This window comes from Pogona vitticeps, chromosome 5 (assembly GCF_051106095.1).
Source record: "Pogona vitticeps strain Pit_001003342236 chromosome 5, PviZW2.1, whole genome shotgun sequence".
NCBI classification, from domain to species: Eukaryota; Metazoa; Chordata; class Lepidosauria; order Squamata; family Agamidae; genus Pogona; species Pogona vitticeps.
The window spans coordinates 152230678-152245156 of record NC_135787.1 but is presented as its reverse complement, the minus strand read 5'-3'; the positions used below and the strand labels follow the sequence as shown (position 1 = coordinate 152245156).

Genomic DNA, 14479 nt, shown 5'->3' with positions numbered 1-14479 from the left:
ATGAATGAACTGGCTGGCTTTGTATAAATTACGACCATGCAGCTTTCACCATAATAACAATATCCTTCCTCTCTTATGGAGACAAATGGCACAGGAATTGTGGAGCACTTTGCTTTGTTATTATAAGCAGAAAGTAGGAACGATTAAAGTACACCATGTCAGAGATGTTTATAGGATTATGTCTATTCCAATTTGTTCATATTACAATTTAAAATGCATAGATTGCAAATAATTTGTCATAGGTACACTGGGAAGGAATGCAGAACACACTGTGCTGCTTAATGAGAAGCAAAGGTTTTTCTAAAAAAAACCTACACTATAAATGGTCACAATGATACTAAATAACAGAGACAATATTTCTTTATTTGAAAAACAGTTGATCTGTACATATGTCCCACAAAGCACATTTCCTGACAAGTCTCCATCTCCTTGGAGGGAATGCAGTGGGGCAATTTGCTGTAAACTTAATCTTCCCATATTATCACACACCAACATACAAGTCTATCAGATAAAGCTCAGTGTAGTCTAGAGCAGAGGTCCCCAACTTTTTTAACCCTGCGGACCGGTTTTTCATAAGATTGCAGTTTAAATGGCATGTATACATAATATTTATTTATTTATTTATTTATTTATTTATTTATTTATTTATTTATTTATTTATTTGATTTGTTAGATTTATATACTGCACTCGGGGGGCACTCATGCACATGCGTGAAGGGGTGGGGAGTGCACATGCACAAAGGGGCTATGTGGGGAGGAGTGTGTGCAGGGGGAAGTCTGTCTCTGCATCCCAGTCTGGCTCAGGCCACAGACCAGCACCAGGCCACAGACCGGGGGTTGGGTATCTATGGTCTAGAGTGGACAAACATATAGTAAAGACACTGATCCAGTCTTTATTTTACATGGATTGCCAAAAAGTAGAGTCGGGTCAAGTAACACATCCTTTTTCAGAAAACACCTACGTTTGTTTGAATATTTATTTATTTTATTTATTTATTTATTAACAAATATTAGACCCACAGCTAATATTATTTCAATTAAATATGTAGTATTGTCACAGCCACTAACAACTGGATGTTTCAGCTGCACATTTGATTCGCATCTAATGCATAATTATGTACATTCCACATAATTTAATGGAAATCCTCTGAATTCATAGGATTGCAGTTTAAATGGCATGTATACATTTTATTTATTTATTTATTTATTTATTTATTTATTTATTTACCGCCCATCTAGAACGGGTCTACTCTGGGCGGTTTACATATAATATAAAAAATAAACTAAGATAAAATCGAGATTAATCCAAGATGGGAAGGGAAAAAAGAAAGAGGGAAAAAAAGAAGAGGAAGAAGAAGGAGAGAAGAGGAAAAAAAGAAAAGGGGCATGAGAAGGCCTGAATTCTGGCTTTTTCCCACTTGGCGTTAGGCCCCTCAGCTGCCCAGCCTGACTGGAGAGGGTGATATGGGTAGGGCTGTGCGGAAGAAGGTGCTCTGCCAGGTATCGAGGTCCTAAACCGTTAAGGGCTTTATAGGTAATGGTTAACACCTTGAAATCAACGTGGAATTGAATGGGTAGCCAGTGTAAGGCAGCCAGAGTGGGGGAAATATTGTGAAATCTTTTCACCCCTGTTAATAGTAATTTCTGGAGATAATTTTCGTCAATAGGATTTAAATTATGTTCTTGGTCTTATAGTTAAGCATTTTTCAATCTCTGTCCCGGTCCATAAAGAGATATGACAAACAAGAATCATCCCTATATTTTATTGAATAATGTCAACATTCTGTAAGAATAAATTGATAAAAACCAAAATTTATTTTTGCATATTACCAACTAAGTTGCTTATGATCAGTTCTAATCTCTACTCAGATGTTCCACTCACATCAAGTCCCATTGCTTCTGAGAAAGTATGGTTCATATTTTGTTGAATCAGTCGTTCCCACACTAACACACTCATTACAAAAACAACATGTTTACTTGGAATGGGGGTGTGGAAGCAGAGAAGGATGTTTCACAAAAGCAGAAGAAATATTAAAATTTAAAAGTATTTCTATTTCTTTACATGGCTATTCACCCACATCTATCTTCCAAACCATTCCTGACGCTAAAACACCATTTCAAAAGTACTCTGGCACTATTTCAGTTAAAAAGAAATCATGTTGTAAAAGTGACCATATCACAAAGCTACATAATCAATTAAATCTAGTCATGTAAGGAAAATGAAGACATTTCATAGCAAGGGAAAGGTGAGGAAGAAGGCACTGACCTCACTCGGAATGAACATTGTTTGGCCTTAACAATCTCAACTACAATCTTTATTCCCTTCTGCCTAGATACTGGGATGGAGTGAGGGAAATTGACTGACTTTTGAGACATATTATAGTATTTGTGTACAGTATTTTGAGACACATTACAGTATTTGCATATCTGAGTATTCCTCTGTCTTGACTTAGAAAAGTCCTTAGACCACACCTTTAGTTAGCACCACAGTGCTTACTTCTGAGTAAACATGATTAGCTTGAACTGCAGATTTGTTTACCTCCACCAGTAGGTTCACTGGAAGAAACACTTGCACTGTTGTTTGGCTCAATGGTATTGTCAGGAGCCTCACTTATCTGTTCTTCTTCTTCTTCATCTATTTCAGATAACACCTGAAGAGCAAAATATATTCATCATAATGTAGCTGAGCATGAAGCTATTAAAATTAAATAACAAATAATATGAGGAGAAGTTTAGTTCAACGTGGGCAACAATTAACAGGCAAGGCTTACAGTACTGAAGAAAATGTAGTTGATGAAGAGACGCTATGGAATACTTCCTCTCCCTTCCTCTTTGCAAGTGAGCAGAAAGGAAGCTTCCCATTTTTCAAGATCATTAAGTGGCTTCCGCAAAGGGACAGTCCATCAGCCAACCAGCCAGCCACTTTGCTTCAGTCCCAGAAATCCCATATGTTAGAACCAAGTCATCCCTGACAATGACCCTCAAAAGGTAGGCATCAATCAGAAGCAGGCTGATTCACAATTATATGAATATCATATGGTTTTCAGGTAAAGGAGCAAAGCAAACCTTTGTTCCAAAACATGGGACAAAAACCTATCTGTTCACACACTCAATTATAATACTATCCTAGTCACAGTGAGGCTTACTTCTAAATAGATATACAGTGATGCCTCGCAAGACAAAAATAATTCATTCCGCGAATCATTTCGTATTGCGAAAATTTCATCTTGTGAAGCATGGCCATAGAAAAAACTTGTTTTGTGAGTAACCAAAAAAAATCACAAAACGCTTTTGTCTTGCGAGGTTTTCGTTGTGCGAGGCATTTGTCTTGCAAGGTATCACTGTAAATACAATAGCATTGTGACTGAATTTGTTTAACCTTACAGCAGCACAGTGATAATGTCACGGAGAAAGGGAAAGACAGAAACAATAAAATTTCTCAAAATTACATTTTAATGTTATACACTAAATCCAATTTCAGTTCCAACTAGAATGGACTTATTGAAATGAATGGAACTTGTGAACACAAGACCTGTTGATCTTGTATCTGTAAGTTTTCCCCAGTGATACAATTGCAGTTGACTACCTCATAATATACAACTTCAAATTTTAAAGCCAGTTTACTGTGATGATCTACATTGGATCTAAATTCGAGAGATGTAAATTCAAATCCATGTTTAGCTGCATAGCTTATGTGGTAAATATGGGCCAATCTCAGTAATTCAGCTCTTTTTTTTTAACTGCAAGAAAATGAATGGCAGTAGAGAGATTGTGTATGCCATACAGAATTATTGGATGGAAAGGTGGCAAATAAATACAACACAACAAGCAGATTTTAATCACAGTATTCTGAAACATTGCTAGAGTTTATCTTTGGTACACCATAACTCCACTGAAATTATTGGAACTTTCCCAAACACTTCACACAATGCAAAAAATCTAAATGACCAACACTAAACAAGTATCTATCAAATAAAACATATGGAGGTTTTTAGATCTATTTAATACCCTTCTCTTTAATTCTTCTGGATCTTCGTTATATTCAGAAGCCAACACAGCCAAGTGTTCTGAAGCATTTTTAGGAACCACACTGTAAATATCATCTGAAAATGAAGACATAGTAGAATTTGATCACTTCATAAGCAGTTATTGTTCAAGCCCTAAATAACTAATTTATTTACTGGTAGATCATCAAGTCATTACAATTTGGCCAGAGCTCTGGATTGCATTACTGTATTTCTGAAAACTAAAAAAGTCATATGTTCCACACAATCTCAAGCTTATGTAGTCCCCTTTTTCACTTTTAAAATTAATTGTAAAGATTAGTTTAAAGTTTTAAGATCAGATTACAGTTTTACATTTACAAACCACAAGATAATACTTCAGATAGCCTAAATACAAGAAATTCAGTATGTAATGGGGGTTTTGCAACCTCCTAATTTTACAATGTCATGCTTCCTACTAGTTGTAACAAATATCTCAAAATGGTGGTTGTAGCGATCACCCTGCTTTGGCTCAGGTAGAAGATTACTGGCATGTACCAACGAGAGCTGTTGGGAGGTGGAGCCAGAGAAACTAGTTCAGTTCAAAGACAGAGTTTTGAGGGGGGGAAGAGTTTGGAGTTTGAGGCAGAGGGAGTGTTTAAGGGGTGATTAGTCAGAGTGTGACCTGTATTAATTAAGATAGAAGCGGTTAAAGTAAGATACTGAAGCTTTGTGTAACTTTTAGAATGTGCTTAAGAACTAGTCCTAAAACAACTTGTAATCAATAAACCTATTTCTGTTTAAAAGTTCAGTACTGAATGGACCTCAGTCTTTCATAGAAAATACAGGTTGATAAAGAAATCAGCTGGTGGCAGCGTGTTAAACGGCGTGTTGGGATACTCAGGTGAGCTCTTTATTTGGTGAAACAAGCAGAGGTCACAATGGTAAACACTGACTCCAGTCAAGAATGGACACTGAAGTCCAAGTCTTTTTTAAAGGCTACAGAGCTGTACTGATCTTAGACAAATTTCACAAATGCAAAGAGTGTGCGGGGCAAACAAAAAGTGGCTGAGCATGGCCAGTCCTGCCAGGATGGTTTTCTCAGCTGAAAATTTAATCCAGATGGTCAATTCTGCCCTTGACAAGTGAATGCTATTTGCCAGCTACAGGGTAAGCGGGAGGCATGGAAATCCTTCGCTAGGTTTATTTACAGCAATAACCTAATAAATGGTCTTCTTATCTCTTGAGATAAACCTTACTAAAAGAAGTGGCTAACCAGAACAATATCTATTGATTTCCATTCTTTGTTAGTGCCTATCTGCTGTGCTGATCCCAAGAAGTTATGTTGGTTCTATTTAGATTTTTCCCTCAGCTCTCTGTCCTGAGAGACTTGGGTCATGTTAGTTAATCCTGCTTTCTTGGGACAGATCCCAGTTCACACATGCATGTTTACAGAAGCTACACTTGCACACACAAAACTGAGTCACGTTGGTACAACTGCCTTACAAGAACTGAGTTCTGCCAACACCTCTCTCATCCTTTCTCCTTTCACAAATGGAGACAGGCATCAGAGGATGAATAGGGAGGTTCAGTGGTCCAGATTTGACCATCCCAAATTATATAATCTATATTGTCTAAATACACCTAGAACTGAAAAAACACCACCCAACCTAAAAATTGGAAATTTGAGACTGGTCAAAACATACTAAAGGAATATCTTATGCCTCAATACAATTCTGTCCTATCGTCTACTAGCCCGAAACTTCATTGGCTGCAAAGAATGAAAACCCAAGTGCTTAATGTCACACCAACAAGAATCCTGCTCCTTCTTCTAGCCAGGTTGGAAATGGCACAATATTCCACTTTTACTGACCCCTGCCACATAACATGTTCATTAGAGTGACTTTTAAAATCTTCCCACGAATAGCAGTGCAAAAAATGATACAGTATCCAGATTAATGTATTTTCTACTATTACGAATGCTAGCACAGATTAGATTACTTGTAGAGAGATAAGAAAATATTTTAATTGAAAATACATCAAATATACTTTAATAAATCATCACTTACCTGATATTCCACCATTCTCTAAATCTTGCAGGATAAGTCTTTCTGCATTTTGACTTCTGCCTCTCACAAAATCTAAATAATGGTGAACTGATTCTGGTAATTCATCTGAAATCTAGATATGTATACAATTATGTTCTACATTCTCAGTTTTCATCAATAATTCATTTTATTTATTTTATTATTGGATTTTTATCCCGCCCTTGTAGACAGGAGTCTTCTCAGGGTGGCTCACAATATATTGTGCACAAGCAACTTAAAACAATTAAAATCTACAATAATACTATAATCAAGACAATAATAAATATGTTGTCCTATGTTTGTCTTCAATTGTAACTTCAGATGCAAGCTATAACCTGTGGAATATGTTACAGAACCTAACATTTTAGGAAGAGTTAGCTATAATACTCCAGTTTAATAGGTTTCCTTTTCATTGATTACATAACACTGAATGTTGTATGTGTTCAGCAGACATCTGCTTGCAATGACCAGGGGAGTGGATATATACCAGCATGATATCATCCACTGGGATGTACTATTGGACTGTTAATCAGCTTTGTGTCCAGCAGCTTTACAGAAGGCAAATTCCACACTAGAAATGAATAGAAAAGATATCAAAATTGAAATTGCCAATATTGTAATGCTTTTACTTATGCTCTGACATTTTGAACACTATGTGTAGATTGATTGCTACAGTTCAAAGAAAATACTGTGGAGTTGCTAAAGGGGCAGAAAAGGGCAGCCAGGATCTTCCTCCATTACAGGAAAAGTTATCAGTATTGAGATATTTTTATTTAGGAACTATGATGAGGAAGTGAATTATAAACTCATGTACAAATCCAATGTAGGAAAATTGGATAGTGTCTTTGTTGTTGTTGCTGCTGTTCTTTTCTCGTAATAGTAAATGCAGAGGTCATTCAATGAAGCTAGATCCCAGGAAATTCAATAAAGAGAAAAAGAATTATATCCTTACATAACATGAACATTGTGAAATTTGCTATTACTCAATATAGTAATGGTAACCATGTTAAATGACTTGTAGAGGACAAGGCTATAAATGGCTATAAATCCCCTATTTAGAGAGAATAAGATTTTTCAGTGGCTATCACACACAGTGGCTACATGGTACCTCCATGATCAGAGACAGCTATTGTTTGTCTGCCTCTAATAGGTCAACAGACTGTGATTGATTGGCTGTGCAATATAAGATGCTGGACCAGACAGACCTTTAATCTGATCCAGCTGTATAACAACAAACAGTACACTCCTAGGCATGTTTATTTGGAAGTCCCCACATTAAACTTCATTGCTCTGTAGCAGTGGTCCCCAACCTTTTCTGAACCATGGACCGGTTGTGGGGGGCAGGGTCCGTGCATGGGGGGGCATGCTTGCACATGCACAGATGGCGCAGGGGCAGGGCACCTGTGCATGCGGGTGGACGGGCCATGTATGTTTGCGTGCGGAGAGTGTGTGAGGGGGAGGGCAGGAGATCTGTCTCCATGGCCCGGTCCTGCCAAGGCCACCAGGCCACAGACCAAGGGTTGGCGACCCCTGCTCTACATAGTAATGGCGGGAAAACTCTCCCATCAGTACATCTACATCATTGGAAAACAGGGCTGGTGCTACTATTACGCAAAATGAGTTAGCAAATTTAGGCAGTAAATGCCAGGAGGCAGACAGCAGTGATGTGTTATCAGATACAGTTGTTATGTTTCATGTAACTTGCCCTGTGCACATTAAACTAACCTGCTGCTTCCTGGTACCGGGGTATATTTGTCTATCTGCCAGTGTTAAGATAAGAGAGGCTATCATCTTGTTTTTTGCTCTGACAGAAAAATTTCTTAAGCAAAACAAAAACAAAACAAAAAACCACACCAAGTTGGTTACCCTTGAAGTTGTGTTGTAAATTCCCTCCCCACCCCTCAGCTTTCTCTAAAAGCAGAGAAACAAACAGAACCAAGTAGCATGAAAGCCTTAATTCCCTTTCTTCATACTGCTTTCCTCATTTTTGGAATCCTGACAAGACAGAGATCACTGGTTCATGCATTGGTAATCTCAAGGACTGACTACTGTAATGTTCTCTACGTGGGGCTGCCCTTGAAGGGGGTTCAGAAGCTGCAGCAAATGCAAAATGCAGCAGTCAGGGTGGTCACTGATAAATCTAAATTTGTCCTGACTCTCTTGCACTGGCTGCCAGTATGCTTTTGAACCAAATTCAAGCTGTTGATGCTAACTTATAAAGCCGTTTATGACCTTACTACCTGTCAGAACACCTCTCTCTTAGGCAATCTTCACATCCCACCCGCACCTCCCAGTCTTTAATGTTGCGGGTGGCTACTCCAAAAGAGGCCCAGAAGGCACCAACCAGAAATCTGGCCTTTTCAGTAGTGGCCGCTTCACTCTGGAACTCTCTTCCTGTGGAGGTGCGACTGCCCCCCACCCTCCTGAGCTTCCACAAGCAAATTAAAACTTGGCTTTTTACCCTAGCTTTCCCAAGCACCACCTTTTCATAAAATTATGCTGGCCTGTTGTTTGCCATCCTGTGTCCCAGATGGGTGATTTTTCTTTTAATATGTTTTATTTTTCAGCTGTATGTTTTATATATTTTGTAAGCTGCTCAGAGTAGTGACATGCTCACTAATTCGGTGGTGTGTGTGTTATAAATTAAAATAAATAAATAACAGCCCACCAATCCCCAAACGCTTCCCCCCAAAATGTTAACTTTAAAAACACAAATCTGCTTTTGTGTCTATATTCTAGCTGGCATTGGCAAGTGGTTTTCGGATGGTAAAAAATAAATAGCTGTCACAGACATAGGACGCTTGCCAGGAAGAAGCTCTCCATAATGCAGGCAACACAAAGACAACCATTTTGCTCTTTGTTAAAAAAGATAAAAGGGTAAAAAGATTTTTAGTATAACACACACTGTAAAAAGCCCTATCTTACCAATGTTTGTTTTTCTCTGCTATAGACATACGGATCATTTTTTCCACAAGCAGAGCCATAACTAGTCATTTTGCCATCTGAGGTGGCTCCACCTCTGAGGCAAGGCTACTAGCCCAAGTAATGAAAAAGGAAGAGGAAAATGTGGTGTGTCCCCTCACCCAAAGATTATGTTTCAAACAGAAAAGAAAATGGTGTCGCTGTTTATTTTTCTAATACTCACTGGCAGATTCACCTGTAGATGTCAGGGTGCCTAAAAAATTTTAGTGCCCTGGAGCAAAGCCATAGTTGCTCCACCCTAGAAACAGCTCTGTTAAGAAGTAGTATAGCTCATGTTTTTAAAAAGAGTTAAATACAGAGAGGATAATGGGGAAAGAACGACAACTACTTTCATGAAGATGAACATGTATGAATGAAGCAAAAACAGATTTCTTCAGAATATAGGATTTTGTTGTTGTTTAGTCGTTAAGTCGTGTCCGACTCTTCGTGACCCCATGGACCAGAGCACACCAGGCCCTCCTGTCTTCCCGGAGTTTGGTCAAATTCATGTTGATAGCATATAGGATTAATAGGAAGCAAATTATCCATCAAGGACCCTTAATAAGTTCTCATTGTCTATAGCATGTCTAGAGTCTTGTTCCTTTTCATGGAGTATAAAACTCACAAGAGTGGAATGCTCTATCTGAACCCTGATCTCTGGCCTGCTGTTACTTGCACGTGCTTTAAATTCAGCTTTCTGTTGCTGCATTACAACTTGTATGTGGCCAGGGAAAAATGACAAGCAGAAATGCTTCTCCTGCAGCATGTTGCCTGGCAATAGGATATTGGCCTATGCTTTACTCAGCCTAGTGAAAGTATTTGTCTATAGAGCGTTGTATATAAACTAATTTTGTCATAAAAATGTGCCTTCTAGCCCTGTGGATGCTACATTATTCATTTATTTCCCTAGTAACCTGTCCATCAACCAAGAAAGCTTATAATATAGATAATAAGACTACTTACTGGTTCACTATCACTTGAAGCTTCTAGGGATACATCACTGTTAGGATCATCTGTTTCAAAGGAAGAGAAGCTGATTTGGCTTAGTTCAAGTTCTATTTCTTCTTCAATTTCTGCATCATCATAATTTTCCTCCATCGCTTTTATTGCAATATGTAAAAAAAATAAAGGAGGTACGTATTACTGAATTGCATACCTACTGCTACTGTTACTTATTTGCATTGGCAAAACTGAAAGGCAGGGGGGAAAAAAGCAAAAAGCAAAGGGCAATTATTGCGGCACCTTAAAGACTAACATATTTTTCTCAGTGCGAGATTATGTGGATCAAAATCATTTTCAATCAATAATTGAAACATATTTATTACTCTTTAAGCTGTCACAATATTTCATCCTTTTTTTCCTCTCCCTTTGATTTTGCTGATATACTAGCCTCTTTGAAATTATTATTCATTCACTTGCTGTTATTTATTAGTTACAGCTCCATCCTGCTTTTCTTCCTATGAGTTCAAGGCACTGCACATGGTTATCCTCCCACCCAGTTCATCTTTCTGACAGTCCTATGAGGCTGATAAAATGTTATCACCAAGCTCATTTAGCTCCTTGGGAACTACAGCCTGGCTGTCCCAAATCCCAGTCTGATAACCAAACTGCTATAGCATACTTCTTCGAGTATGCCATTAACCATGGCACAACCAATAACTGCAAATCAGTGCAATTATCTCATTAATCTAAAGTACTGTTCTAAAATATAAAACCATGTCATCTTCCAAACGTTGGAAAATAACAGCCTAATAGCAATAGTAGAAGAACATAACTCGGCAGAGGAAATGTAAAGTTTGAGTTTGGAAGTTTTTGCTTAACTGCTAGTGTCCTCAACTGTGTCATACACACCCATGGCCAACTGCTTAATATCCTTTTACCATACTGGATAGACAGCTATTACACTCTCCATGCTCCCCATCTCCGATGAACTCCGACCTGCTTCAGAACCCGCCGCAGAGCTGTCGGCTTCAGTGTTGCAGGAAGTGTAACCACGGCAACGGGGAATGGGTAGCTACGGAGGCCGCGAGGGCTGGATTTAGGTTGCTTTGAATCCAGTGTCCCAAGGAGGACAGCGTGGAAGAAGATAAAGGGAGAGTTGGCTGTCAGGGAGTACAGAAGACGCAAGAAATGTAATTAAGGGGAGGGGGGAATTTTCCCCTTCGTGTTTTGGCTTCCCCAAAATATGCTTGCTTTCCCCTTTTTGGAGATTTATAGGTAAAAACAAAATAAAATCCAAAAAACAATTAATGCGAGTTTTCGTGGTTAGTCTTTAAGGTGCCCCCCCGCGGTTATGCATTTTGATTCTTTTATTTCTATTTTTATTTTTTGAACTTTATTTTGTTTTTACCTATAACGCTTGCACAGACTAACACGGCTACCTCTTCTACGTTTACAGAGAAACGTTTCTTGGACTCCCGAGGGAGGCACAAAAAAATAAGTTCCCCCCCCCAAACAACGCACCCCCCTTTTTTTACCTAGTGCAAAATCCGCGACCGAACAGAAAAACAAAAGACTGGCAGCGCAATTCTGTGTCTTTTCAAAGGGTAATAAGCAAGGCTGCAACTAGGATGGAGCAACCGGGATTTTGCCCCAGGGCACCCACATTTACAGAGCACCGAAATCTTGGGGTTATGAGTGTTAATAAAATAAACAGCAACACCTCCTAGCCCTGTTTGCTCCCCCCCCCCAAAAAAGCATAACATGCTCATCGTTTGGGGTGTACAATAATATAAATGAAACACTGAAAAACTACAAGCAACAAATTAGTTGGATTGCTGTGTTCTGTTGCTTTTAAATGTGTTTTTAGTATTGGTTTTGCTTACTATTTTAAATATATTTATTTAATTCTTTTTTAAATGTTTTCATTCTTGTTTTTTAAGGTTTTCAATGTTGTCTTTTTAATTATGTAAGCCATTTTGGGACCTTTTAAGAAGAAAGGTGGGATAAAATATTTTAAATAAATAAATCTAATACCCTAATCCACTTACCAAACTTTGCGAGAATTTTACTTTGCATTACACTTTCTAAACATGCTATTGATTTTTTAAAAATGTTCTTTCTTAAGTAAAAGACAAATCGTGCAAGAGGCTGAGCATTTACAGTTTAAATACGTACATATTAAATACATCCAACTTCCCTCCTCAACCTGGAGAGGGAGTTGTCAAGACCAAGGAGAAGTCTAGTTTTATGAATATCTCTCTTTGGAAGCAATTTCTATTGATTGTTCTGGGTTTTTCGGGCTCTTTGGCCGTGTTCTGAAGGTTGTTCTTCCTGACGTTTCGCCAGTCTCAGTGGCAGGCATCTTCAGAGGACAGCAACCTGTCCAGAGTACAGGTTGCTGTCCTCTGAAGATGCTGGCCACAGAGACTGACGAAATGTCAGGAAGAACAACCTTCAGAACACGGCCAAAGAGCCCGAAAAACCCAGAACAAGCATTAGATCCCGGCCGTGAAAGCCTTCGCGAATAAATTTCTGTTAAGATCCATGGGTCAAACTCCCAAATCAAATTGTACAGAATTGCAGCCTAACTTGTAAACAGACACAGTATATGAGACTACGGAATCTGCTTATTGCTCATATGAGATAGAAATTAAGCCCAGGAGCCTTAACTTGTACTTTCTGTGCTTTTGAGGACAGAACTGTGTGTGTAAGCTCTTAACTCTTAATTCTTTTGTCCTTGGAAAGTAAAAGAAAGAAAATGACACTGGGAGCATAATGAATATATATAGTTAGTAACAAAGAAGTAGATCCTCATCAACAGAGTTCACAAAATGTGGCATACCGTTCGTACAATATGAGTAAGTGGAATTAATATTAAAACATGAAGTGGAGTATTTGTCAAGAGCTGTATCTTAGGCTTTTGTTCTATTAGAAAATTATATTTTATTAGAAAGTATCTGTATTATGGGATTACTAGAACTACGGCCATTGTTTGTGCTTCATATTCGTTAAGATGACCGTGTCCCATCCAATCTCCTCCATCATAATGAAGCCAGAGCTTATCAAAACTCAGTCATACTTCACAGGAGCAGCTTACAGACAGAGTGGTGGAAGGAAAACATTTCAGTCCAAAATTTTCAGGGGAAGGTATCACCAATTGTGAGCTGCCTGTGGTCTTAGAGCAAATGAAATAGCAGAAAACTGCCCCCCCCCCAGTCATGGGCTACCTTCCCACACAGCATGGTAACTTTGGAGACTAATTTACTGGTAGTGGAACAGGCTAAAGCCAGTAGCAGTGGATGGATCCAAAGACAAAAGCCAGCCAACCCATCCTTTTCTCTCCTGCTACTTTCCTACTTAGCAGGTTGCTGAGAAAGGAATGGATTCACTCTTTGAATCAATTGGAAGGCACAGTAGAGGTGAAATTAATGAATGTGCAGGCACTTTCCATTGGGGAAGACACTAGGCATGTTCACATGAAAGTCTCTGTGATGGATAAAACTGGCACTGGCATTGTCCACAGTTTGCTGCTTTCTTATTAGTCCCCATAATAAAAAGCTACGCACTAGTGTTAAAGCAAATATGGCCACAGGAAGTTGAGTTGTGGAAAAGGTAACTTTTCCATTGTTACCAATGCAATAGACACCGTCCATGCATGGTGCACAACCTGAAGCACAATGGCTCTGCAAGATTGGGGCAGTGGGGATATTATGAGATATTGCAGTTTTAGGAGTGGAAAATGTAATAGTGCCCACAACAGAAGTGTATCCCTAATGGAAGGTGTTTGATCGCATAGGGTGGAGGTGGGAACCCTGAAAATTAAAAGGAAAAAAGTCCCTCATCATTGAGTAATCGCAATCACCACCAGAACAGGCATTCTTACATGTAAAACGGAGAATTCTGTAAATGCTTGTGAAAAATTCTGTAAAACTGAGCAAGTGTTTCCTTAATGGAGCACTTGAAATGACGTGACATACATAAATCTAAGCAGAGAGAGAAAAGCCAACTGAAGATTGAATCAACAAAGAAACATCAGTGGGGAAGACCTGCTTGTTTTACCCCTTGTTCTGTTAGAAAAAGATAGAGCCTCTGCTGATTCTAAATCAGATTTTTCATCTGTACAGTTCAGCTTTATAGTAAATATCTCCTTTCATAGCCATGTTTAAAATGTTAACATGATGTGGAACTATAGGCTTTTTTTTGGTAGGACGTTATTGTGTACTAAAAATAAATGATTTCATTTTCAAGGATACATTATCGTGCATCATTCAGATATGAACTGTCATTTTTATTACTTCCAGGTGTTGGGTTTTATGTTTGTGACTTTTGGTTTCTGGATGTCACTTGAGATAATTTTTTTTACTGTTTTGTGTGAGTAATAAGCACCTGTGCATGTAGTTTTTGTTCTCCATAGCATTTAAGTCTGCATTCATTAACCCTCATACTCCAGGGTGCTGTGTTGTTGTTGTTGTTGTTGTTGTTGCTGCTGCTGCTGCTGCTGCTTGC

At 38.5% G+C, this 14479-nt stretch overlaps 1 protein-coding gene across 2 annotated transcripts in view; it reads right to left on the bottom strand.

The window, feature by feature from the left end:
* Positions 1 to 11038, bottom strand: part of LRRIQ1 (leucine rich repeats and IQ motif containing 1) — a 131092-nt gene extending 120054 nt beyond the window's left edge. Inside the window, exons 1-5 of one of the 2 annotated variants that reach the window (XM_020777759.3) lie at positions 10883 to 11038; positions 9995 to 10131; positions 6053 to 6164; positions 4009 to 4103; positions 2540 to 2651 (exon numbers count right to left, since the gene is read on the bottom strand). In XM_020777759.3, coding sequence (XP_020633418.3) covers positions 2540 to 2651; positions 4009 to 4103; positions 6053 to 6164; positions 9995 to 10131; positions 10883 to 10886 — 460 coding nt within the window. In that variant the 5' untranslated portion in view covers positions 10887 to 11038. The remainder of the gene's footprint in view (positions 1 to 2539; positions 2652 to 4008; positions 4104 to 6052; positions 6165 to 9994; positions 10132 to 10882) is intronic. The other variant, XM_020777766.3, reaches the window with a different exon arrangement.
* Between the last annotated feature and the right edge of the window lie 3441 nt (positions 11039 to 14479).